A 27,762-nucleotide genomic window follows, 5' to 3' on the forward strand; every position below is an offset into this window, starting at 1 on the left:
AGGCTGAGGGGGAGCCCTGAGATTAAGACCAGCCTGGCCTGGTGAAGCCTTGCCTCCCTATTCCCCCTCCAAAAATAAACAAACCAACAAACAAACGAGTTCTACTTGCTAGTAAGAGTTTCTTATCTGTTTGAAAACAAACTTTAGGGTTAATGAAGCCAGCCTCTCTCACAGACACGGAGGCCTGCTGTACCTTCTCTGGTGCTTTTTCCAAACTCCTAAGGCCCAGCCTCTCTGCCGTTGCACGAACGCCATACCTTTCTCCACAACCGGCTCAAAACAACGTCTCCTTTTGTTTACTGGTTTCACTGGCAGGCTTGTCTGCGTCCTGCCTCCCCATTTTCTTGGTCATCAGAACATTATTTCTGATTAGTCAGTAGGCAGAAGAACTTCATGGATCTTCGTTGTCACCAGTCCCTTGTTTTTTTCACTTAGTCAGAAGACATACTTCACAGTGTGAACTGCTTCTACGGTGGCTCAGTGGCTTTTGAAAAAAAGGAACTTTTACATTTTAGAGTAGTCACCGTGTTCTAGATCAATGAATTGTGCTTTGGAAGAAAAGTGTTGAAATGATTAATTTTATTTAATCAAGCTTTTGTTTTGTTTTGTTTTTTCGAGACAGGGTTTCTCTGTGTAGCTTTGCGCCTTTTCTGGAACTCACTTGGTAGCCCAGGCTGGTCTCGAACTCACAGAGATCCGCCTGGCTCTGCCTCCCGAGTGCTGGGATTAAAGGCGTGCGCCACCACCGCCCGGCTTAATCAAGTTTTTATAGAGGGGCCATGGTTATAGAATCCAATGTACTGTGTTTTTAAAAACATGTAAGAAACTGAATATATTTAAAGTGTACAATTTGTTACATTTCACTATTTTACTATTTTCCCATAAAACTATCACCAGTTGAGATAGTGAGCATGCCCATCGTCCCCAAGTTCTCCTCTGTCCCTGTGCACACCTTCCTGACTCCACTCAATCAACTATTGATGGCTTTGATCACTAGACTTTACATTTTCTACAGTTTCACATAAATGCAATCATATACCATTACCCCAGTTTTTTTAAAGACAGGACCTCATCCAGACTGTCATCCTTGCACTAGACACAAAGATGATCCTGAGCTCTGGATCCCCAAGACTCCATCTCTCAAATGCTACAATTACAGGCACATTCCATTTGGATTTTACTAATAATCTAAAAAATGATGAAAGCCAAAGAATGGTTATCTTAGAAAAAATTTAATCACATTTATTTGTGTGTGCACACGCATATACATATGGTATGGCACACATGTGGAGGTTCAAAGACAACTTGTGGAAATCGGTTCTCTCCTTCCACCATGTTGGGCCTAGGGACCAAATTCAGTTCATCAGCCTTGGCTATAAGGGAGGGCCTTTACTCACTGAGTCATCTTGCTTGTTCACAGTTACTGCTAAGATTCATTTTTCTTTCTTTTTGTTGATGCTGGGGATCACACCTAAGGCCTTGTATATGGCAGGCAAACTCTCTACCACTGTTATATTATAGCTGCTACCTTAAAAAACAGTAAGAAATGAAAGCAAACTGAAGTTCAAATGTGTTTATATGTTGCATTCATGTTTGGGTAGTTGACTTTTGGGTTTATTTCCGAGACAGGGTTTCTCTGTGTAGTCCCGATATCCTCAGACTCACTATGTAGACCAAGCTGGCCTTGAACTCAAAGGGATCCTCCTGCCTCTCCCTCCCAGGTGCTGGAATTAAAGGCGAGTGTCACCATGCCCAGCCTTATGTATGGGTGTTCATATGGATGCGCATCAGTCTATGCACATGTAAGCCTGAGATCCACCTTGAGTGCTGTTCCCCAGGAACCATCTCTGTGTTTTTTAGAGACAGTCATTCACTGCCATGGTGTTCACTAAGTAGGTACAGTGGCTGGTGAGTGGGACATAGGGCCCACCTGCCTCTGTGTCCCCAGTGCTGGGATTAAAGGCATATGCCACTGCATCTGGCTTTTTAAGTGTCTTCCCACTTGTAAAGTAAGCCCTTTATCAAGTGTGCTATCTTCCAGCTCACCTGACAAGGGTATTTTCTTAAGTAAAGATAAAACAAAATAAAATAATCTAACAATACCTAGATAATTAAACTAAACATGGCTTTTGTTGGTTTTGTTTTCATCCAGGCAGGGTTGTGCTAGGTCGTGCTATGCTGCCCAGGATACTCTTGAGCTCCTGAGATCAAGAAATTCTCCTGCCTCAGCATCCTAAGTAGCTGGAACTATTGGCATGTGTCACTATGCTTGGTTAAATTACTTAGCAGATTATCTCATAATCTGTAATGTTGGGGTGTTAAATCTATTGATCTCTTAGGACTAAGATCCTAGACTAATCTTTTAATTTCACCCTGTTCATAGTAAAATATACATAAAAAGGTTTTGATTTTAATTTCATTTGAAAAAACTGTCTGGAAATTAAGTACTTTTATAATGTACAAGTTTTATTATGTATGTTTCCCATATATTCCAAATATAAGAACTACAAGTTAGGGCTGGTGATGCAGCTCGGTTGGCAGACAGCTTGCCTAGAAAGCATGAAGCCTTGGGTTCAAACCTCAGCACTACATAAACCAGGCGTGGGAGAACAGGCCTGTGAGCCCCCAACTGAAGAGGTGGAAACGGAAGATCGGAAGTTCAAGGCCATCCTTGGCTACACAGCGAGTTTGAAGCTAGCCTGGGACACAAGAAAATCTGTCTTCAAAACAAGAAATGACCAGAAGAGAAGACACATAACACAAGCTATCCAGGTGTTTTAAAATCCAAGGCTTTAATTCAGCTTTTGGTAATGACCATAAATGCCTCCACAAAACCTCTTTTCCACTGTAAATAGAAGGCACTAGGCATTACATAACACTCTAAAAGCACTGATTCCTTCTTATGCTGGTGGAGATAACACATTAAATGGCAGGGTTTGAATACTAAACTCTAAAAAAAAAAGACAATTCTGAAAATCACATGAAAAATTAAGTTCCCATTGAGTCTTTCTTGGGTTTCCAATGCAACCTTAAGATATTCTTGCAGGTACATAATTTGAAGTTAAACAGATAAAGTAGGTGAGTATGATTTGGTTTTTAACATGTGTTAAGTTTCTGTTATATGTGGTAAATGTAAAGACAGCATTATTATGCTAATTGATATTTCATGGTATTCTTTAGGTGTGCAAAATAAATTTCAAGTGATATATCCCACAGAAGTATATTTCAAAACATACTTGATATAACACTAATGACTTTCATATTCATGTCACAAACTGTATATAAATTGTGAAATTATTAAAATACATTGTTCTGAAAAATAATAAGATGACCATTTCTACCTAAATAAAGTTTCCCAGAAAGTTATGCAGTACATTAGCATAAAAAAGTAGTTGCCCTTTTTCTGAAAGGTCAGTATTGTTTCACAAAATAACCCATACAATCCACACAAATGATTCGTCCAAATGCCCTATTCTTTCTATGACAGTGGTATGTTTCAAGAGACTGTATCCATGATTAAAGGGCACACTTGGCTGTGAGACCACAGTCACGAGCACAAGGAACCATCTTAGATCAGGAATGCCCTTTACCATCAATAGAGAACAAGAGATGGCTTCTGAAGCCATCTTTGAAAAACACATACACCTAATTTGGGCTGTTTGGAGGGTACTTAAGACACAGCTATTTACATATGTGCTACTTCCTGTGTGCCTATCTGAACAGTGGCTTCTGCAGACACTCCCATTTAAACACAACCAAAAAATCTTAACACATCAAATAATACTATTCTACTTTTGGCAAGGTAGTATAAACAAAACAAACAAACAAACAAAACTATAATTTTGATTTAGATAAAAGTTCCCATATCAAACCAACAGCAAGAAAAGTATTCTGAAAATCATTAATTTAGGGGAAATAGTATCACCCAACAAATAATGTTGAAAATTAAACTTAAAATCCTCAAATAATTATTACATGAATGGCTTATGAATACTTTTGACATAAAACTAATTATTAAAAACCAGCTGACTATGACGTTCATAGTAAGAATGTCTTCCAAAGACATTTAAACTAATTAATTTACAGGCCCAGTTAGTAAAAGGGAAGAGGAAGATCAACTCTTCCATAAGCAAAACTACATATGCCTCCTTCCTCTGGAGAAACTCATAAAACCTAATTTTGAAAAAGGTAAAAAAAAAAACAGTGAAATGAGAACCCACATGATAATTTAAAACACCTGTCAATAAACATGAGGAGCAACAAAAAACACTTTTGAGCAAATCTTGACATAATTAAAAAGTTGTGTATCATAATTTAAAAAAGGAAAAGCTTTATAATTAGCAGCTGGACCCTGTGAAACATATAGGACAATGGAAGGCACTACATAAGCCTCAGTTCTATCAACTAGAGTTGGAAAATTCAGTCTTTCCTTCTTAAGAAGACAGCCAGTGTGAACGTGATTTTCCTATCCCCTGAGTTTCAACACGATTGGGCAAAGCAGCACCAATTTAAAAAATACCTGCAATGCCAGCACTGCAGTTTGGAGTCACTTAACTGACGGCCCACAGGTCTCTCCTAAGAGCACTTCAGAACGTGATTAAAAATAGGGAAATGTCTCTTGGAATTGCAGTATCGTGGAACCACCACAGAATGTACTAAAAATGTCTTTCTACAGCTCAGTCTTTCCACCTGTATCTAGCAATTGCTGCTGTTTTCCATGTTACTGCCACTCAGACAGCTTCTTTGTGCGTCTGGAGGAAATGTCAGTTTGCTTCATGGTGTACAGTCCTTTTGGGCTGGAAACCTTGTATCATGTCATGCCAGTCTTGAGCAGTATGCCTTGCAGGTCCTCTGGCAATGCTAAGATAATTGCATCTATATGTGTCCGTAACTTTGCCACAGTGTCTGGTTTCACAGGTAAATTCTCTCGGTCAGCCTGCAACTGCATAAAGAATAGTTTAAGTAAATTTGTATTAATGCATTGTGCTTACTATATAAACACATTTTTTATATCCTGATATCTTGAAACTTTAGGTCTTAGTCTAGAATGTACAGAAAACAAAACTGTAGAGATATTCCACTAAGTGGGGAAGAGGGTGTCAAGGGACCTCGATAGAAGGTTAGTCTATAAATTCACAAATGGTGCCTGAGGATATCATACGGCATAAAATGTAAGGGAGATGATGGTTTTATAGCATTCAAAAGATTCCATTGTAAGTATCTTTAGAGGGGCTGGAAAGACAGCTCAGCAGTTAAGGGTACTGGCTGTTCTTGTACAAGACATGGGTTCCATTCCCAGCACATAGTTTCACTGTTCCAATGATGGGGTGCCCTCCTCTGGCCTCCGCAGGCACTGCATGCATATGGTGCACTTAGTAAGTACAGGTCAAACACCTATAAGTAATTTTTTAAATTATTTAAATAGCTTTAGAATAATTTGAAATCACTGTGATGAGAATAGTTTGAAATCACTGTGATCTGTTTGAATGATCAAATACTTCTAGTGAGATCTACCATACTGTCCAATCTCAAATCTTTTCTAAAAAGTTACCTCTGTAGTACATAGTAAGAGTCAGCTCAGATGAGAAAAACATTTTCACAAAAGGTCCATTGTATATTATTATATCTTCATCTCTTTAGTTACATACCAACTTATTTTTAAGCTTCAACACAAGGTCTACTGTTTCTACTTCTGTATGTTTCTGGATCCAGAGAAGGAGGTCCTAGACAGTAAGAAAATTCCAAATTGGTACATACTCAAACAATACTCAAGCCTCTCTGTCTCAACCAGTGAGACCAGTGGAAAGGAAGGACAAGATGGGAAGACAGGACATACAACTCCAACACAGCAGGACAGTGCAAAGGGAATTTTCACGAAAATCTCAAAACTGCCAAGGAGATCATTTTTAACATTAGCCAAAACAATTGTAAACAAAACTTAAGAAAACTCCTTTCTGAGGTGGCCCTTTGTCAAGAGGGAAAAACAAAACAGCAGCTCAATGCAATAAATACTAATCTTTCTTTATTATAAGAGTAATTTATAAGGAATTTTTAGCTAACAAGTCAAGATAACCAAATGTGAATACATTACTCTATATAAATTTTGTATCTTCGAATAAAATTTTCATAGGGCTTCCTTGTGGCTGCTCTCATCACGGCATTTGTCTAAAAGCCACAGTCACTAGGAGTTTATGATTAGGAAAGCTAACACTGGGACCAGCCCACCTCAACATTTAAAGTGAAATACAACAGAAAGTAAGACTGTATCATCTCAAGAAGCTTCCTTTGAAGTAGGCTGGTGTGAGTTACAGGTATAAAATGCAGCCCAACCACGTCAACAAAACTGTCAGCACTAACTGGAGATGGTGACTAAGTCACACTGGAAACAGCTGGAGCCACACAGCAGGGGCGGGAGTCCTGATCCCAGGTGCACTCTGCTTTATAGATTTGCCAATTTCTGTGGTATAATACTCCCACTGCAGGTGACTTCATGCTACTAACTGAGGTCTGAACACAGAACTGGGAAGAGAGGTACACAATTAGTTCATGGAGACCAAAAAGCAGACCACAGCACTCCATGGCTTCACAACTTGGGGTGGTGCAAACTGAGGCAAGCTCACTAAATCCTAAACCACAGTTGCAGCATAATGTAGATCACAACACCCCCACCTCAAGGAATTTTTGTGATAATTAAGAGAGTCCTGACTCACAGGACAAGATATGAGCACGTTAGCTATGAGTACTATTTATAATAATAAAGTGGGGCTTGGTGGATAAAGGCATTACTGCCAAGCCAGACACCCTAGTTTAGACCTGGGACCCTCATGGTAGGAGAGAGCTGATTCATGAAAGCTGTCCTCTGACCTCCACACTCACACTATAACATGTACACACACACACACACACACACACACACACACACACGCACACGCACACGCACACGCACACGCACACACACACACACGCACACGCACAGGCACACACACAATAAGTAAATGTAATCAAGTGGATTCTAAGTATTGTTTTCAACCTCTAAATTAACACTTGCATCACACTAACACACTGTTTTCTAACCTCTTCACAAAGAGCTTCTAGATGAAGTGCCTCCAATTTTTGGGTCATTTCTTTCCGACGGGTCTTGAACCAGCCATCAAAATTAGGAGACTTTAGAAACTGCCTACAAAAATAAATTTTAAAAAAGGCAAAGTTTGGTTAATATTTCTTCTTTTAAAAACCCCTCTTAAAAACAAGACAACAAACAAATAAAACAAAAAATAAATAAACCTACCCAAGGTCTCAAGTAACCCAGGCTAGCCTCAAACTTGCTATGAAGGTGAGGATGACATTTAACTCTGGATCCTCTTGACTCTCCCTCCCAAGTGTTTGGATTACAATGTGCCATACCATGCTAGCCTTTCACTCCTTTCTTATAGTTCAGAGATACATGCTACATGAATTATCTAGGTTTTACAACTAGTTTTTAAGTAAAGATTCACAGTTAGGTGGAAAATAAGTAAAGTGATTAACCGGTAAAGTCCAATCCAATCGCCCTTGATTCCAGATGTGAGCTGAGGCCCCGTTTTTTCAAGTGTTTTCATAAATTCTTCTGGAAGGAACTGTCTTAACTGGGGTGGACTCTAGAAAACAAGGCATACTATGTTTAGAGATAAGGAACTGCTCTATTCAAAGAAGGTAACTATAGCTAGACAGCTCAAAGAGGAAAGCACTTGACTAGCACATACCTTCCACGGAGAAATACTTTTCTGCAAAGGCATCAAGCTTGCCACATATCTTTCCTAAAGCCAAAATAAATAAATAAATAAATAGATAGATAGATAGACAGACAGACAGACAAATGAATGAATGAATGAATGAATGTTAGTTCTTACAGTCTTACTTAAGGGTCTTACATTTTAATAAAATGGTTTTCTAAGTCATACTAGGACGGACACACACACACACTTTTTTTTTCACCCAGTTTCTGGCTTATAACTCCCTACTATAGATAGTTCATAAAAACTAGAATTTCTCTTCCCCACAGTAGGTTACAAAAACCTCATCTTCCCTGGCCTTGCTGACCATGACTTCTCTACTCTAGCTTGTCTAGAAGGAGTGGTTAAGACCTCCAGTTCAGAAAGAGTCTCAATCACACCTGCAAGGAAAGGATCTGACAGACAGGCTTTGCTGATGGTCACCACCCAGCCTGATAGCATCCGACCAGAACATGCACTCTTTGTGCCAATAACATCTGGACACAGATACATGCTTCAATCATGCTTATGCAATGAAGTCTCTGTAGCAATCTAAAGGACATGGGCTAAAGAGTTTCAAGATAGCAGAATACATGACATTTATAGTGGGTGGCACATTCAAAGACATCATGCAAGTTCTATGTCTATTCCTCCATACCCTATCCCATCCATCCATCCATCCATCCATCCGTCCGTCCGTCCATCCATCCATCCATCTATCTATCTATCTACCTATCTATCTATCTATCTGTACTTTGTAATGTTTTGTATAATACACCAACTAACATCAATGTTTTCCTGAGTCACTCAAGTAAATGAGTAGATTCCGAAGAAGGGATTATAGGATTTACAGTGGATCAGTACTAAGCACAGACTGGAGCTTGGGATTGGCATCTAACATGGAGCAGGGCAAACTCAAGAATCCAGCCCTCAGGATGTGGCATCTGAAGCGATCGCCAGGTATAGTGTCAGAATTGAATTTGAGGACACCTTGCTGGTATCTACTGCAGAACTGACTGCTTGCTTGGTAGTGAGGTAATAAACTGCATACCTCATGGAGTCACAGAAGTGATAGATCTTGTGAGTATATAGAAAGAAAAAGTGATCCACAGTGGTTTTTTAAAAAATATTTTTAAGTTATTACATTCATTTATTTACTGTGTGTGTGTGTTTCTCTTGGCACATGTGCATGCAAGTGCACATGCATACGCAGGGCATGTATGTGGAAGTAAGCACTCTTCCCTTCTATCATGCAGATCTCAGGGATCCAGGATGGAACTCAGATTGTGAGGCTTGGCAGCAAGTGCCTTTCCTCAGTGAGCACCTTGACAAGCTGAATCTGAATTATTTCATCATGTTCCTTCAATGATTTCACCATTTCCTACAAAAGACTGCTCCAGTTAAACTGACTTGGAAAGTCATGTTTCAACAAAATTTAACTAAGACTTGGATACTCAAAACAGATTACTTTTCCTTTGTTCCAAGATTGGTGGCTTGCTGTACTGCACAAGCTGATTTTGAACTCATGGGCTCAAGTGATCTTCCACCTTAGCTTCCCAAGTAACTGAGACATGACACTGTGTTCAGTTCATATCTTCACTTGTTTAAAATTATTTATGTGTGAGTGCATGATCTATATGGGCTTGTGTGCCACAGCACACACATGGAGGTCAGAGGACAACTTTGTGGGTTGGTTCTCCCCTTCCACCTTTACATGTGACCGAACAAGTTGCCAGGCTTGTGCAGCAAATGCTTCTCCTTCTGAGCTCTCTCACCAGCCCTTGTTTGGTTTGTTCAAACAGGGTCTTGCTATGTACTCCTGGCTATCCTTGAAATCATGATCTTCCTGCCCCCACGCCAATGGTTGGAATTACAAGACTATGCTATTCTATCTGGCTCTAAACTCAGATATATATATATATATTTTTTTTTTTTTTGGTTTTTTCGAGACAGGGTTTCTCTGTGTAGCTTTGCGCCTTTTCCTGGAACTCACTTGGTAGCCCAGGCTGGCCTCGAACTCACAGAGATCCGCCTGGCTCTGCCTCCCGAGTGCTGGGATTAAAGGCGTGCGCCACCACCGCCCGGCTCAGATATATTTTTAAGGTTTATTTTTTATTTATGTGTGTGTGCAGGCACATGCACATTCATACTCATGGACACCAGAAGCTGGTGTTAAATGCCCTCAAGTTAGAATTACAGGAGGTTCTGAGCCCCTGGAAATGGGTGCTGGAACAGGTATCGGGTCCTCTCTGCAAGAGCAGCAAGTTCCCCTAACTGCAGAGCCATCTCTCCAGCCCCTTATATTTGAATGACAATAGTTAACTGTGTTGACTAACTATGTCAGAAAATATACTTAACACTTTAAATGCTTCATCTCTGGTAATCCTTGAAAACACGATTTGTGAAAGTAACTACTGGGAAACTGAAGGTTCAAAAAGCTAAACAGCCTGACCAGACTCATTTGAACTTGAATTCAGATACACTTGATGTTCTCTCACTTTTCTTTCTTTCTTTTACTGTTGCTATTTATTTAAATATTTTTAAGATTATAATTACATCCCTTTTATCCTTCCAAACCTTCCATATAACCACAAGCCCACTGTCTCTCACACTCATGGCCTCTTGAACTGTTGTCGTGTGTGTGTGTGTGTGTGTGTGTGTGTGTGTGTGTGTGTGTGGTCTCTCACATACATAAATATAACCTGCTCTGCCTGTATAATGTTACTTGTCTGGGTGTTTTCAGGGCTGACCCTTTGGTATTGGATAGTCAATGGTGAGCTCTTTCTGGGGAAGGCTTTCTCCCACTCTCAGCCTTTCTTAGTTGGCTGGAGTTTCTGTCTGGGTCGAAGCCTCAGGGACTTTCCCCTTCTATGTGAGCATGCCTGTTGTTGTCATCACCGCTCAGCTCATGTGTCGGCAGCCATGGTGGTGAGACTTCATGGGTGCAGCTTCTGACATTTCTAAGATACAATCTCACAGAAAACTTCCTGTTTCTCTGGATCTTACAAACATCCCATTCCCTTTTCCACAATAACCCCTAAGCCCTCAGTGTAGGAACTGTGCTGTGGATTATCAGTTGGAACTGGACTCTAAAACTCTGCATTTTGATTGGTTTTGTTGTTTTTGAGATAGCATCTAACCCACAGCCCTGGCTGGCTTTCAGCTTGTGACAGCCCTTCTGCTTCGGCGTCCTGAGTGCTGGGACCACAGGAGTGAGTGACCAGGCTCAGCTCAGTCTGTGCTCTTGTGTACCAAAAAAAGTTGATCTAAAGTTAAACAAGCTGTCTCATTTGTTTGATTCCAGGCATCAAATCCAAGGTCTCACCACCAATTCTTATTGTACCACTGAATTATATCCCCAACACAACACAGGTTTAAATGAATCAAAATTCCATCCCCAAATGAAGAAAGAATACTTTTTTCTAAAATGAACAACAAAGATCTTCAGGTTGCTTTTGTATCTTCATAGATTCTGTTAATAATGACATAAAAGCAATGATACAATCTCCGGACCAAGCTATTGTGATACTGCCTATATGTCAGTCCACTAAATTCCTTAGAATGGCTGTATTAGTCATTTACTCAATAAATAGTTAAAAGTCTACCCTACATCAGACTGCGGGAGTGCTAAGGAACAAGATACACATAGTTCCCTTTATCATAGAGTTACATAGCTTCTTGGATGTGGTATCAAATTCTGTTCAAGAAAACAGTATCAGCCAGACATGGTGGCACATGTCTTTAATCCCACAACTTGAGAGGCAGGAGCAGATCTCTGTGAGTTGGAGGCCATCCTGATCTATACAGTGATTTCTAGGCAGCCAAGACTACATAGTGAGACGCTATCTCAAACAAAACAACAAACAAACAAACAAAAAACCGTATTAGAAGAAGAAACTCCAAGGTGACCTTTTCAAGTACAAAATGCAGGCATTATATAAAATCTCACAACAGACTAGTTCAGTAGATGTGTGCACCAGGACTATGTACTCCCTGGGCCGACTTGGGCCAAAGCACAGCACACTGCCTGCGCTAACCCTGACCAGGCAGAGGCAGCCACCCCGGGGTCCCTGTCATAGAGCGGCCTGTGCGCCAACTTGCAGGATTGCCGACATACTTCAGCAACACGGGAAACAGGAACTTAGCTCCAGCCTTGGTTTTTATTTATAAGGGTGATGGAGAAAAAGACTTCCAGGTGCTTAGTATGAATCTGAATCTAGAAGTGCCACAAGCTCCCACTATAGCAGATTCCTCACTCCCTCCTGAAACAGATCCCCACATCACTGGAGCAGATAAGAGCTCCTAGTCTGAGGAAGATGGTATTTAAGAGAAGGGAAGAAGCTGAAAAGCATCATGAAGGAAAACAAAAATTAGATATGGGATTTGTTGAATCATCCAGAAAATATCCTCCCCCACCCCACTCAAGAAGTTCCTCCTGAAAAACCCAATGACTACAGCTCCTCTCAATATGAGAAACAGCAGTACTATGGTGGAAGGGGCATTTTCTCGGCAGCTTTTCTGGGTATTTCGTCCTCTTTGCTGCATCTGACACCCTCCACTGGCCATTTCTGATGAACAGCTGGATCCAGCTTTGCCCTAGTGGGGATTTATATCTGGGTCTGTGACAGCTAACACAAACCCAACCCGATCCTTGGGTGTCTGCATCACTTGTAATTATTTGTCCTATGAATGCTGCACATACATAAGTTCATAGAACAATCACCAAAGCCAGGTGTGGTGGCACACGCCTTTAATCCCAGCATTTGGGAGGCAGAGGCAGGAGGATCTCTATGAGTTCTAGACCATCCAGAGCTATACAGAAAGACACTGTCTCAAAAACCAAACAAAAAACAATCACCAAAAACATCTATTATACCTAGAGGATAAACTGGTATGCATGTTGGACTGGTTAATATCTAATGTAGCATTTAGCAGTAAATTGTCTTTGGATAAGTGACATAAGTACCTACTAAAAATAGCTTCACTACACTAGTTAAAAGTGTTCATAGTAATTTAAAAATTAATTCAATTGAAACACTTCAGTTCCTAAAGAATGAATAACACTAATACTAAAATCACTACATTAAGGGGGTTCTGTGGTTGGATATAAAGTATCCTGCCAAAAAGACTCACTTGTTGAAGGCTTGGTTCTCTAGCTGGTGATGAAATTGAGAGGTGACTGGATCATAAAAGTACTAAATTCATTAATGGGTTAATCCACTGCTGAGTTTGTATGGAATGGGCTATTAATGAAGTAGGCCCTAGCTAGAGGTCACTAACAGCACAACTCTGGATATACACCCTGGCCCTGGCCCCTTCTCATGAAGTGGGCAGCCTGTGTTGCAAGTTCACATTGCTGTGATAGTCTACCTTGTCTCATGCCTAAAACAATAGCAACAGGCTAACCTTTTACTCAAGTCTCTAAGATTATGAGTCAAAATAAATCCTGTTCTTTAACTTTTTTTTTCAGGAATTTGTCACAGTGATAAAACATCTGAATAATACAAGGTTTATTGTTGTGGGATATTTGTACACTGTGTGAAGATGTACTGCTGTGATTGGTCAATAGCTAGGCAGGGTATAAGCAGGACTTCCAAGCAAAGAGAGGAAACAGGAGGTGCAAGATGGAAGAGAGGTAGCGCCATGTGGCAGAACACAGATTAACATAAATGGGTTAATTTAAGATATAAGAGCTAGTTGCGACAAGCCTAGGCTAAAGGCCAAGTTTTCATAATTAATAATAAGTCTCCACTACAAAAGTACTTCTACAATTTGTGTAAAACATTGTGGCTTTATGGTGATACAACTTTAATAATGTATTTAATGGGCTTTGGGGTACCTAATAAACACTACCCTTGTCCAGGTGTGGTGGCACATACTTATAATCCTAGCACTCACAAGGCTGATCTGCCTTGACACATGGCAGTCAAGGCTAAGCACCAAAGGAAAGACAGAGGGAAGGGAGAGAGGGAGGGACTACACTTGACTAATGGTTCTTAAGTAACAAATACAAATGAGGATATAGCCACATGCTCCACTGTGCAGTTGATACACTGTGCAGTTGATAAACTAACCTGATCTTGCTTTTGCAAAACAAGGCCTTTTGTTGTTGTTTTATTTTTTTTTTTTTGTTTTGTTTTCTGAGATAGGTTTTCTGTGTATAACAACCCTGGCTGTCCTGGAACTCACAGAGATCTGCCTGCCTTTGCCTTCCAAATGCTGGGATTAAAGGCATGTGCCACCATGCTCAGCTCTTTTTTGTGTTGCTGCTTTTTGTTTTTGAGGCAGGATGGCACTGTGGGGTCTTGACTGTAGTCTAATTTTCAATAACCCTCCCATTGCTGTCTCTCAAGTGCTGGGATTACAGGTGTGGACAGTAATGTTCCACTTCGGTATCTGACTGTTAGGTAATCACCTTGGATGATCAATCAGTTTCTTAGAGGCGGCTAGCTGGTATCTTGTATTGTTTATCACCTGAAATTATGGATTTAATCTTATTGTTTGTGCTTAATTTTCTCATCTCTTAAAATCAGTAGTATAGTGTTAGGGCTATAGCTCAGTGGTAGAGTATTTGCTTTGCATGTACAAGGCCTTGGGATTAATCCCAGCACCACCCTCCTTCATTACTGTGCGTGCCCCACCCTCATCAGTTTAATTCTGTGCATTCTGTGTGGTTGAATGATAATGGCCCCAGGGGCTCATGTATTTGCATACTTGGTCCCAGCTGGTGAAACTGTTTGGGAAGGATTAGGAGTTGTGGTCTTGTTGGAGGAGGTGTGTCACTAGGGGTCAAGTGAAGTTTCAAAAGCCCATGGCATTCCCAGTTAGCTATCTCTGCTTCATGACTGTGGATCAAGACTTAAGACTCTCAGCTACTGCTCCAGCACCATGCCTGCCTACAAGCTGCCATGCTCCCTTCCATGATGGTCATAGACTCTAATCCTCTGCAACTGTAAGCTCCAATAAACTCTTTCTTCTATAAGCTGCCTTGATCATAGTCTCTTATCACAGAAATAGAAAAGCAACTCAGACAATTCTATGTCTATTTAAAAAAATGGGAAGTAAAAAAGAGTAAAATTCTATCAAGTCAAAAAATTGTATCATTATCTCAATCAAGACTTACAACATGTGATAATCCTTCAAGAAGCCCACAGCCATATTCTTAGGGGTATCTTTCTGAGTGCTATTCTTTCTCCCTTAGTCCTAGTGCTTGAAATATATATTAAAGGTCTTTTAATAAACTCCAACCCTACTTAAAAAATGTCACAACAAACTTGAAAGGTATTTAGGGACCACAGAACCAGCCACATGTGGACAAGCAAACTGAGGATCAATGACTTACCAAAGAGAATGAGAACAAAGAATCCAGGTCTCTCGTAAATAACTTTTAAATCAATAAACACACTAACTGGTAAAGCATAGAACTTATGATATTGAGGACAGAAATCACATTTATTAAGATTAATAACTTGCTGGGCGGTGGTGGTGCACGCCTTTAATCCCAGCACTCAGGAGGCAGAGCCAGGCGGATCTCTGTGAGTTCGAGGCCAGCCTGGTCTACAAAGTGAGTTCCAGGAAAGGCGCAAAACTACAGAGAAACCCTGTCTCGAAAAACCAAAAAAAAAAAAAAAAAAGAAAAAAAGATTAATAACTTACTAATGGAATGATGAAACTTTGTGTCAGTTCCAAAAAATAGCGTCGGAGAATAACACTTTGAGCCTCAGAAGGACGTTTCTGCTGTACACCCTTGAGAGAAGACAGAAGCCGTATGTTAGTGTTCAGGAATGTAAGATAATGACCAAGTCCAACTGCTTTGTAAACAGGCATTTAAATTTAATACCAATCAACAACCAATAAAAAAAAAAAAAACAAAAACGCTAGAATGTTACAGAAAAATAACTTAATTAGAAGTTCATTTTGTAAAACTCTGTAAAAGGAAGTTTTAGCTAGAGGCTAGGGAGTCGGGGTGGAGAGGGGAAGGCTGACCTTTCTGTAACTGTACTAAGTTACAGCTGGATAGCAGCAGGCAGTTTTGGTATGTTACTATTGTACAGTAGGTGACCACAGAACAATTACATACTACATATCTCAAAAACATAAAAGAAAGGATTTTAAATGTGTTACCACAAAAAAATTATAAATGTTTGAAGAAATGGATACATTTAACCAGCCTTAAACATTACAGAATGTATATATATCATAGTACTGTACTGATACATTTAATCACTCAAACATAAATTTGAGACCCTATAGATTTATTAATATCATTTATCCCATACTTAAGAGCATCAGTTCACAGTGGAAATAATCTTTATTTTGCATATGCTGTATTAATACAACTGACATCTTTAAAAAATACCTTCTCTTACTGTTAGATGCTACTGACAATTTACAACAATGTCTAAGTTTCCAGACTGACTTGTTTTTCTATAGCTACAGAACCAATACTCAAGTCTATGGCTACTGCTGCATTGGTGTCTTGATTATGTGTGTATGCACCTTACCAACTAAGCCATCTCTGCAGCTCCTGGTCTTCTGATTTTTTTCAATTAAAAATTTTTATTACCCTTATTTGTGTATATGGGTGCATGTGCATATATGTGCCAAGGAGTGCTTGTATAGCTCAGAGGACAGCTTGCAGGAGTCAGTTCTCTCTTTCTCCCATGTGGCTCCTGGGACTGAACTCAGGTTTATGCATTTATTTTGCATGCAGCAGTATGTGTGTATGATTTGGGAGGTGGGAAGTGGCACACATGGACAACAGCAAAGTATGTGGAGTTAGCTTTCTCCTCTCTCTGACATCAGATGGGTCCCAGAGATTAAACTCAGGCTGGCAGCTTGGCAGCCGACACCTTCACCTCTTGAGCCATCTCGCCAGCACTGTCTACTTATTTTAGAGACACGGACTCCCTGTTTAGCCAGGTTTTTCTAGAACTTATGATCGTCCTTTCTCAGTGGCCTAGTGCTGGCATTACAGGGATGAGCCACGACATCCAGGCCTAAAGCTTGGACTGAAAAGTAATTCAGGGCTGAGGTATGCGAGGCAAAAAACAAAAGTGATTCAGGGCTAGCAAGATGGCTCAGTGAATAAAGGCATTTTTCCCTGGAACTCACATAAAAGGTGGGAAAGAGAATTGACACTACATTACAATGTTTCCCTGACCCCCACCATCACGTAAGCGCGTGCGCACACACACACACACACACACACACACACACAGATTTTTTAATTTTTCAAAGAGAATCCAAGCCAAGGCACGATGGCACAGGCCTATAACATAGTACTTAAAAGGTAGAAGCAGGAAGATTACAAGTTCAAGCCTAGCCTGGTCTTCAGAGTGAGTTCTAAGCAAGCCAGGTGAGATTCTAGGTTAGGGATATACCTCAATGGTAAAGCACTTGCCTGGCATGCATGAGGCCCTGGTTCAACCAGCAGTATTGTTTTTAAGAAGTGAAGTTCTATCTCACATTACTACACATAAAAACAAAAACAATCCCCCCACATACGCACACACATTGCCTAACTAAATACTATAGACCTCAACAAGGAGATTTAAATTAATAATATGAGCAAGCAGTTACCTTCTGGAGTTGTTTTATGATCTCCTCATCTCTGTTTAGATATGGCTTGTAAGAGGTATAAACTCCTAAGAAAAGAAGATAGATAAACAGAAAAACCCAACAACCTAGATGAGTACACACTTCAGATTAATAAAAGTCTGGGCTAGCAGGATGACTCAGCTGGGACAGGTACTTGCTATGCAGGCCTCACTACATGAATTTCATCCAGCCCTGCAATCCATGGAGGAAGGAGAAAAATGACTCCCAAATACTGTAATCTGACCTCCACACATGCACTATGACACTTGCATGCAGACATTCACAAGTATACACAAAATAAAAGTCAGTAATAAAAGTCAATACCAGGTTTAGAATCCAGAGTTTTTAGGTTCTTCAATTTTTTTACTTTAACTTGCTTAGGAATTTCACCTGAAAGAAAAAAACATAAAAACTCTTATAAACTGGGCTGAGGATGTAACTTAATGATAGAATGTTTGCCTGGCATGCTCATCTTTAGCATCATAATACTCTTAGTTACATCATACATGCTATAGGACTCATATTTTGGTTAAAATGTTTTTTCTGTTCAACAAAAACTAAATGCTGGGAGGGAAATAATTTAGAAATAAGTTTCATATTTCTTACAGTCACTAGTTCTGGGTAATAATGAAGATTATTATATAGTAATCTACATGTGCTCTTTTAAAATGAGAAGTGACAAAAACACAGCAGTGCGGCAGGCTTCACTCGGATGCAGGAAACTTCATTAGCTCTAAGACACATCCTGAGCTCCAGTCCTAGTCACTAGTGGAGGAGCGGCAGGTGGGCTTAATCAAAACACACTGTGTGCATTGCATGCACAAAATTCTGAAACAACTGTTTAAAAACATCAAATAGATGCCAGGAAGCTCCATGAAAAGCTCACAAATGTGAGGAAACATACCGCAGTTCTATGATTATAAATATTTGATTTAAAAAGGGTTATTCAGTGTCTGATGTGAATAACAGACCACAAGAAGGGCTTAACATTAGCAGAGTCATCTTAATGCACCTTTGCGTGTTTGCACATAAATCTTCTTGACTTAGAGCAAGTATTTTCTCTTTCCTGTTGTGAAAACACCAAATCCACTTTCTCATTAGAAATGATCAATTTCTAGTTAGAGCCAATATAAACCAGGACTCTTGGTTTTTTCTTCCACAGACGTTATTCTTAGGTTTTATTTTTCCATTTAGTACAAAGTGGATTATTAGGTAAAACACAAAAAGAGCAACCTCTGCATCGGAACTAATTACCTTGCCGTGTTAAAACCAAACACACATTTCTAGGATAATTATAAACTTCTGAGCGTAAGAGACACTCTGTTTTGCCATGTCTTCCCTCTGGGGCCTACAGGAAATGCTCTTCCTGTAATTCTATAGATTCTGTCTGTCTTGAGTTTTCAGAGTCGGAATCCCCATCACAGTTTTATGCTGCACAACTTGTGTAGCATGTGCAGTAGGCCTGGCTTTGAATTCAAGAAGCCAAACTATATGCCCTAAGACAAGACTCATGATTGTAAAGTTAAATCTGATCTCATGAATATGGCTCTAAATCCACAAGAAATAAAGGGAAAAACAGATATAATGAACTTCATCAACACTAAAAAAGCTAGTGCATAAAAGCATCTATCCAAAGAGTAAAAGGTTAGTCCACAGAATGGTTCAAAATTTACAAAGCATGTCTGATAAGACACCAGCACCTAGGCCTTTTTTTTTTTTTCTTTTTTGAGACAAGGTCTCACTGTGAGAATGTGCTAAGAACATCAGGTTGGCCTCAAACTCATAGAGATCTGCTTACCTCTGCCTCCCAATTACTGGGGAGCTAGCATTAAAGACATTGGCTAAAATGTCCAGCTTCCCTATGGTGATTTTTAAGACAAGTTTATCAGTTCATACTATGTCACTAAATGGTTTCTGGCAAAAGTTTCCTACCTCTATCCCTAAGGGAACCTTTTTCATAAAAAGCAAAGTATTGTATTATAGTCAATCAAACAGTCTAGATTAGTAAAAAACCAACCTGATGATAAGTATAAAAATAAAAAACTTAAAAACCTCCCATGTCTTTTGTGAGTAGAGTAACTGCTATTCTCTGAACTATCATTTGTATCTCTCAGCAAACTAATGTATTGACGGTAGCATGACAATGTTAGGGGTATCATTAAATTGACATTTAAATTAAACATCCAATCTCAGAATGCATTTATTCACGTAATCAACACTTACTAACCTAATACTATATGTCTTTTTCTCAAGGAAAGCACAAACCTGTGAGGACTTCCTTAGTCAATACAATGCACCAGGCTACACAACACTTCTCTTAAGATCTACCTGAGAATTTCATGCCAAGTCTGGAATAATTATAGCTTTTTGCTGTTATTTTTGAGACAGAGTTTCTCTATGTTAACAGCCCTGGATGTCCTAGAACTTGCTCTGTAGACCAGTCTGCCCTGCAACTCAGAGATCTGCCTGCCTCTGCCTCCCGAGCACTGGGATTAGAGGCGTGCACCACCACTGTCCAGCCGTTCTGTCCTTATTTTGAGACAGGGTCTCCATTCTATAGCTCATTCTGTCCTGGAACTATGTAGTCCAGGCTGGCTTTGAACTCAAAATTCTCCTGCCTCAGTCTCCAGAGTGCTGGGATTATACACAGGCACTATGACTTCTGGCTATCATTTAGTTTTCTATATAAGACTCTCCTTGAGCAAACTAGAATTCCCAGTTGTATCTGGCTTATAAAATAAAAGGCTCAGTTTCCCTGGGCTTTATAACAATGCTTTTGGGCGAGGGCATATGCCCATTTTAGTGAGAAGCTCTAACTCTCCTCCAAAGGCTCTTCTCTAGGCGATCTCCAAGAATGTTGCCAACAATATAAACAGCAAGAGACAAACACAAGGGGAGATACAAGTAAGTGCCCATCCCATCACACACTGTACACACCAAGTAGACACATTACCTGCAGGTTTAAGATCTCCTATTCGAATAATGTGTGGCCAGTGCTGTAGCGTCTTAGCAAAAAAGGGGTTGGTTACTCCTAAGATGACTGAGGGCCTGGATAAAAATGAGACAAAATAAAAAGGTGCAAAACAAAAAGTTAAAAGAATGTTAAATCACTGAAGAATAAGTGATAGTTTCTGAGTGGACGATATATAGAATATTTTTCCCTTTATGTGGTTTATTACATATCAACATAACAGGTAACATATTCGGTATTAGACACATGAAGATAAAAAGATATGATAGGATTATTTTTATTAGATTTATTTATTTTATTTTGTGTGAGCATTTTGCCTACATGTATGTCAATGCTTCACATGTATGTCTGGGACCCTAGAAGACCAAATGAAGGCATCGGAGGCCCTGGAACTGGAGTTAAGGATGGCTGTGAGTCACCATGTGGGTGCTGGGAACCATATCTGGGTCATCTGCAAGAGCAGCCAGTGCTTTTAACTGTGAGCCATCTCCCCAGCCCCCCCCCCATATGATTCTTAACACAGAATATAGGTATAGAGGTGTACACACTCAATCATGATGCCAACAATTAAAGACACTGAAGAACAAAATGAGAATGAAGTGCACAGTAATCACAAGGAGAACCTATGGTCTGCCAGGGTTTTAAAAGGACAGACTCACCAAAGACACGATACAGACAAGACACGAAAGATGAGTAGTTTTCTGCCAAGTAAACAAGGGAGGTGAGGGCAACACAGAACAGTACATGCCAAGCAATGAGGTGAGGTCAGTCTCTACCCAGAACTACACACATGGTAACAGGTACTTCAGCACTCCTGAGCAGACTGGGGCAGATAACAGTTAAAGAGTCAAGGGCAGCACCGAGCATATACAATTAATATGTTATCTTGGGTTTTGTTTGTTTTGGTCTTTTGAGACAGGGTTTCTCTGTATAGTCCTGGCTGTCCTAGAACTCACTCTGTAGACCAGGCTGGCCTCAAACTCAGAGATCTCCCTGCCTCTGCCTCTGCCTCCTGAGTGCTGGGATTAAAGGTGTGCACCACCACTGCCCAGCTAATGCTATCTCGTAAGCAAAGAGCAGTCACAAAGAATCAAGTGGAGTTATACCACATAAAGGTTATAGATCACTGTAGGTGTACTTTGTAGGATGCCCTGTAAGGAAGGGAGGCCTGGGGGAAAAGCCACAGTGGACAGAGAAAAACTGAAGTCTGAAGAGGGAACTATGGAAAGAAGATGATAAATAGGTGGAGAGATGTTAAGAGTTGTTCTGGGCCATGTTAAGAAGACATAATACTATGTTTTGGACAACTAAGTCAAAACTAATACCATTTATCAAGAAAGTAATAGGAGATTAGACCAAAAAAGAGGGAAATAAAAATAAATCAGTTAAACATGCTTAGTTTCAGATGCATTAACACATATATGTGTGAAATGGGCATTGTGGTATAGGCCTATAATCCCAGCACTTGGGAGGCAAAGGCAGTAGGATCAGTGGTTCAAGATCATCCTAAACTACATTATCAAGTTCAAGGACACCCTAATGTATAAGGCCAGTTCTAGGCCAACAGAGCTAGGGATTGAGATCTCATCTCAAAAAGAAAGAACAGATATACAGGTGTAATATTCTACACCACCAATAACATAGGTCTGGGTGTTGGAGAGATCTAAGGTACAAAGACATATTTCAGTCATTAGTATAGGATCTTTTAAGTTTTTGTTCTATAGTTAGTCCAGAGTGACCTTGAACTCACCTCAGTCTTCCTGCTCAGCCTCTCAGTACTGAGATTACAGGAGTGAACTACCATGACAAGTTAATATAGGTTCTTTAAATTAATTACAATTAATTAAATATTAATTGTATGTGAGAGAACGAGCCCAGGAGAGAGCACAAGAGCATATGGGGGGTGGGGGGGGGAGAGAGAGAGAGAGAGAGAGAGAGGGGCAGAGGAAGAGAGAGAGGGAGAGGAAGAGAGAAATGAAGATGCTCTTGTACCATGGCATGCTGGGGTGGGGATGGTATCAGAGGAGTTTTCAGGAGTTGGTTCTCTCCTTCCACCTTCCTGAAGCAGGGTCTTTCACTGTTTCTGTTGATGCAATGCATAGTCCAGGCTGGCTGGCGCACAAGCTTCCAGGGGTTTCTCCTGTCTCTGCCTCCCAGCTAACTGCAGGAGAGCTTAAACTACAGATGGATGCCACTGGGTCCAGTTGTGTACGTGGATTTTGGGGCTTGAGCCTCAATTGACAGCTTGCATGGCAAGTGCTTTTACCTGCTTAGCCACCTCCTCAGCCTTAGTATAGGGTCGTAACAGAGACCATGGGTGCTGTTAAGGTTATATAGAAAATGATCTGTCTGAAAAAAGAACCCAGAAGACAATCTTTGATAACATCAACATTTAAGGGAAGAGCAGAGAAAGAAGTCTACACATAAGACTAAAATATACCACCAGACAGCCAGGAGACAGGAGGATCAAGATATTCTGAAGATAAGTGTGAAGTAGGTCTTTAATCCTATGAGAGGCTGAGGCATAGGGATCAAAAGTTCAAGGCCAGTCTGGGCTATGTATGGAAACTCTATCTTTAAAATGGCACATCTGCCATTCTCATAGTTGGAAGGTAGCACCAGGAGGCTCAGAAATTCAAGGCTACTCTACAGTACATGAGAGCTATCTCAAAAATTTGTGCAGGCACATGCATGCGTGTACACACACACACACACACACACACACACACACACACACACACACACACACACACGGGCAACGGAGTTCTTGTTCATTACCTCAAGCAATGAGCATAAAAAATGTTTACGAATATTAAGAAGTTAGCCTCAGGTTTGGAGGGATGGCTCAGAGGTTAAGAGCACTGTCTGCCCTTTCAGAGCACTCAGGTTCATTTCTCAGCACCCACATGGCAGCTCACAACCATCTGTAACCATTAGTTCCAGGGGATCTAATGCCCTCTGGCCTCCATGAGCACTGCACACACATGGTGCACAGACATCCATGCAAACAAAACACTCATACACATAAGATAAAAATAAATTAAAAAAAAGAAATTCTATCAAAATAAAAAAAAGCATATCTTTAATGTCAGCACTTGGGAGGCAGAGGCAGGTAGATTTCTGTGAGTTTGAGGCCAGCCTACCTGGTCTACAAGGTGTCCTGTTCCAGGACAGCCAGGGCTATACAGAGAAATCCTCTCTCAACAAAACCAAACCAAACCAAAACAAACAAACAAGCCCCCAAAAAACAGGAAGTTTGCCTGCAACAGATACTGTGACGTTAACAGAAAATCAAGAAGTAAAGAAAGTAAATGGAAATTATTTTTTTCCTTTAAAACTTTAGCTAAGAAAAGAAGATAAGCAATTATAAAACAAGAGTTAAAATGGAAAGAATATGATCATTTTCCCTTCCATAGATCAGAAGAATTTTTCATAAAAGTAAAAATCTGAGGTACAGTTGTGTAATTGTTAATAACAACACAGATTCTATTAAGTAAAATCTCTTAAAGAAAGTTACTAACTCTTCAAATCTTAAATTATTACCAACAGCTCCCCAAACCTTTTATAAAATCAATTTGTCCGTAAGTCAAAATTTTAAATTAAAAATTTATTACACAACAAAATGTATTATACAATTCTACAAAATGTTGGAAATAAAGGTACTACTTAGTTAACAAAAGGTACTGTGTTTACTCACGGAGCTTGAGTGCGAGTAGTATATTCTTTGAATTCACTATCATGAATTGTGAAGTAAGGCCGAAAATCGCTAAAGTACTTTAATGGAGAAATACAGCTGTGGAACAGGAAGACACAAAATCAAGGTTCCAATCCATAACTATGATACATCCATATAAACAATATATATCCGATAGACAAATCATTCCAATATTGCCTTTAGGTAAGCACTGATGACTAATATTAATTGGAACCTATCAAGGTCTAACTTCACAAAAGTGGAGAGAGAGAGAGAGAGAGAGAGAGAGAGAGAGAGAGAGAGAGAGAGAGAGAGAGTGAGTGTTATTCAAAGCAGCAGACACATGGTTCTAGCTCTAACTGAACCTGAGTCAATCTTTTCATCCATTCTGAGAAAGCTGTTGCATGGACTGATGCAGTGGGTAGGGGAACATCACAGACTGGAAATACTGAAAGTATCAGCATCGAGAGCCCAATATACTCACTTAACAAGGGCCAGTACAGTTTCTGAAGACTCTGATGGTGACGGTGCCATAACCACCAGGGGCTCTCCCAACAGCACCAACTCCCATAGCATCTGACTATGAAGGAAAACTGGGCAGAAACACCTACAAAGTGTTTACATGGTAGAAATACTTTATTATTTATCCAATTTTGTCTTTCCCAAATAATCATTCTAAGAATTTCACATTGATACAAATTCTTCCTGATACTGAATGTGGCAATATGTAGAGATATAAGTCTCTCAAATATACACACATACATACATACACACATATATATACATACATATATATGTGTGTATGTGTGTATATATATATACACACATACACACATATATATAACCTCAAAGCCAGGTGTGAGGCACACTCTTGTAATACCAGCACTTGGAAGGGAGAAGCAGGAGGATCAGAAGTTCAAGATCATCCTCAGATAGTGATGTCTCAAAAAGGAAAAGAAATAAAAGAAAAAGAAAAAGAAAAACAGAAAACAAAAAACAAAACCAACTTATATATCAGTTTGACTTGTTCCATTTTTTTATAAAATTAGATGCAACACACATAGAACAAATAACAACAATAAAAGCCTATCACCAAATTGTGTTAACAGAGGACAGGCCTATTTTATTAGCAATCCTGTTATATTTTAATTTCTTTTCTAAGTATTTTGAAGGAAACAAAAGAATCTTCAAAGGGACATTTACTGAATGTCCATAACTGAAATTCAGTGCTAGGCTGGGGGCAGTTTTGCACAGAGCATCTGCTTTGCACAGTGCAAGGCCCCGGGTTCAATCTCTAGAACACACACATGCACACATTCTACAAAGAGAAAAGCCAACACTTTAAAAAAAAAAACAAAAAAACGCCAGTGCAGAAGCAGGAAAAGGAAAAGAACAGAAGAAGCAGTTCATCTGTGACTGGTTCTGACGAACTGAGGAGGTAACTACCTTTGCAGCAGCCTAAGAGCGGAAGCCTCTGATATCAGAATGATGACAACAACTCACAGGGGACCGCTACATGACAATTAATTCCTGGACAAACCCTCTTCCAAACAAAGACTGCATTTCTACACAGGCCCTACAGTCAGTGTGGGCAAATAGTGAGGACACAATTCCACTAGTGTGTGTAAGTCAACTTTTACTTATTTAGTTTTCTTTCTTGTTTGGTAACAATTTTTCCCTAGCAGATTAGAGAAGAGAAAAAAATTATTTCTAAACATCATAACCAATTTCACTAGTTAAAAGCACGAACACTCCCCCCAAACGAAAAAAAAAATGTAAGTACAAAAGCATGAGACAAATTTACGAGATAAAAAATAGATGGGTTAATTTAACTAATCAAAACAAAAAGACAAATAAAAATAGGGTCTCTCTTCAACACAACTGAAGGATAAGGCAAAGGAGCTGTTCTTTTTCCTTCCTAAGGGTCTCAAACCTAAAGTAGAACATAGCAGACATCGTTGCCACAAGAGCCTGGTGTGTGTGTGTGTGTGTGTGTGTGTGTGTGTACACGGACGTGCGCACACTCTCTCAAGTGTATAAGTACCTAACAGAAGCAAGTTTAGGTTTATAAAGGTTCACAGCAAAGGGGGTAGTCCATTATGACAGGGAAGGCATGGTGGCTGCAGGTTCCATCTATGGGTAGGAACTGGTGGAAGCTTGGTTTATTAGTTTTCAACAAAGCAGGAAGCTGAGAGTTCAGATGGGGAAGGGATCCAGGCTTGAACTCACTCCCAGTGATTTACTCCCACCAGTCAGGATTCACCTCTTACATGGTTCTAGTCACCCAGAACAGTACCTACCAGCTGAGGCTCCAATGCCTGGGGTGGGGACATTTTACACTCCCACCATAACAGTAGGAGACCACCTGGCACAAGGGGTCAGGACAAGAGGAGGATACCCTCATGGAGGGGTGCCTTAGAGTGGGAAAGCAGAGCAAGGAAGGCGCTCATGTGGCAGGCACCGAGTCAGAACCCGAGCAGAGGAAAGCACGCATTCACTGGAGAGGTGGTCAGGTCGGGTGGCATAGGGTCAATATAAGGAGTCAAAGACTGAACAGGGTAAGGAGGGTCTCCATGTAGAGAGTGGCTAGATGTGGGGTGTCAGAGTCCAATGGAGAAAGGCATGTGCGCAGGATTACAGTGGATATGGTAAATTGTTTACTAGCCAGAGGGTTGATCAAATCAGTAAATAAATTTTAAAAATTGTAAAAGGTAATTTCTCAAGGAAAGGAAATATAAGTATGTAAAAGAAGAAAACAAAAATAAACCCTGTCACATAGCATTGAAATTGAGAACATTTATTGTGACTTTGTGGTTTTTAATATATGTGGATAGAGAAATAAGTACATATATAAAAATTTATGTTTGTGTATCTATTATATATGCATGCATTATCAGACACAAAGAAAGTCTAAAAGCTTTGTGAACTCAGTCAATGGGTCTGCCAGAACTGCTTCCTTCTGAAATTACAGGGTGTGAGGAGGTTAGGAGTAACTATGTGCATCTTATTGTACTAGGAATTACCTCCAAGTATCATCAGGCAGAGTCCTTGACTTGAAGAGACTGTAGTAAGAGAATGCTAGTTTCTTTCAACTGTTTCAGAAACTACCCCTTTAACTCCTATTTCAACTTAAGAGCTAAGAGGATGAGTTCTGTGATTCAGAGGAAACAAAAAGCAAAGGTCCAGTCCACAAACAGTGATGTATGGAACTTGTCCTGGCCTAGTGAAAGCAGGAACATGGGCTTACCCTCAACTGTATCTCTACAACTTCAGGTGTCTTTTAAGATCGCCATCCTTTCTCTCAGAGTCCGAGTGTAAAATATCATTTCAACATAACAAATGCCACTTACATTAGCAAACATGAAATGAAAATGAGGCAGGTATTGTGCAAAAGCCTGTAATGTCAGCAGTTGGGAGGTGAAGACAGGAAGACCAAGTGAGCTGGAGGCCAGACAGGGCTACTGGAGAATCTGTCTCAAAAAACAAAAACCAAAACAAAGAAAGAAAAAGGAAAGCTCTATACACAAAGTACTAGCAAAGGGAAAATATTAATGTAATCCTTAGATATTTTGCCTGAGATTATTTTTCATGGTTTATTTTTTTATTTTTAAAACGACTTATTTATGCTATTTATTTATTTATTTATGCATACATATTTTTATTATGTATGCATGTGTCTGTTCACCACATGCATGCTGGGTGTCCATGGAGGCCAGCAAGGGCATCAGATCCCCTGGAACTGGAGC

General features: G+C 39.9%; 1 protein-coding gene across 3 annotated transcripts in view; it reads right to left on the bottom strand.

The window, feature by feature from the left end:
• Positions 1-2,767: 2,767 nt before the first annotated feature.
• The window catches only part of Dennd6a (DENN domain containing 6A), a 50,148-nt gene continuing 25,153 nt past the window's right edge, over positions 2,768-27,762 (bottom strand). Inside the window, exons 10-20 of one of the 3 annotated variants that reach the window (XM_052733826.1) lie at positions 24,501-24,623; positions 24,020-24,115; positions 20,305-20,399; positions 17,676-17,741; positions 17,334-17,398; positions 15,408-15,497; positions 7,743-7,796; positions 7,528-7,637; positions 7,075-7,177; positions 5,649-5,723; positions 2,768-4,942 (exon numbers count right to left, since the gene is read on the bottom strand). In XM_052733826.1, the coding sequence (XP_052589786.1) occupies positions 4,811-4,942; positions 5,649-5,723; positions 7,075-7,177; positions 7,528-7,637; positions 7,743-7,796; positions 15,408-15,497; positions 17,334-17,398; positions 17,676-17,741; positions 20,305-20,399; positions 24,020-24,115; positions 24,501-24,623 (1,009 nt within the window). In that variant the 3' untranslated portion in view covers positions 2,768-4,810. Of the gene's footprint in view, positions 4,943-5,648; positions 6,520-7,074; positions 7,178-7,527; positions 7,638-7,742; positions 7,797-15,407; positions 15,498-17,333; positions 17,399-17,675; positions 17,742-20,304; positions 20,400-24,019; positions 24,116-24,500; positions 24,624-27,762 lie in introns of those variants that run through there. The other 2 variants (XM_052733829.1, XM_052733828.1) reach the window with 2 other exon arrangements.

Source organism: Peromyscus californicus, unplaced genomic scaffold (assembly GCF_007827085.1).
Source record: "Peromyscus californicus insignis strain IS unplaced genomic scaffold, ASM782708v3 Scaffold_12__1_contigs__length_115047231, whole genome shotgun sequence".
Lineage (NCBI taxonomy): Eukaryota > Metazoa > Chordata > Mammalia > Rodentia > Cricetidae > Peromyscus > Peromyscus californicus.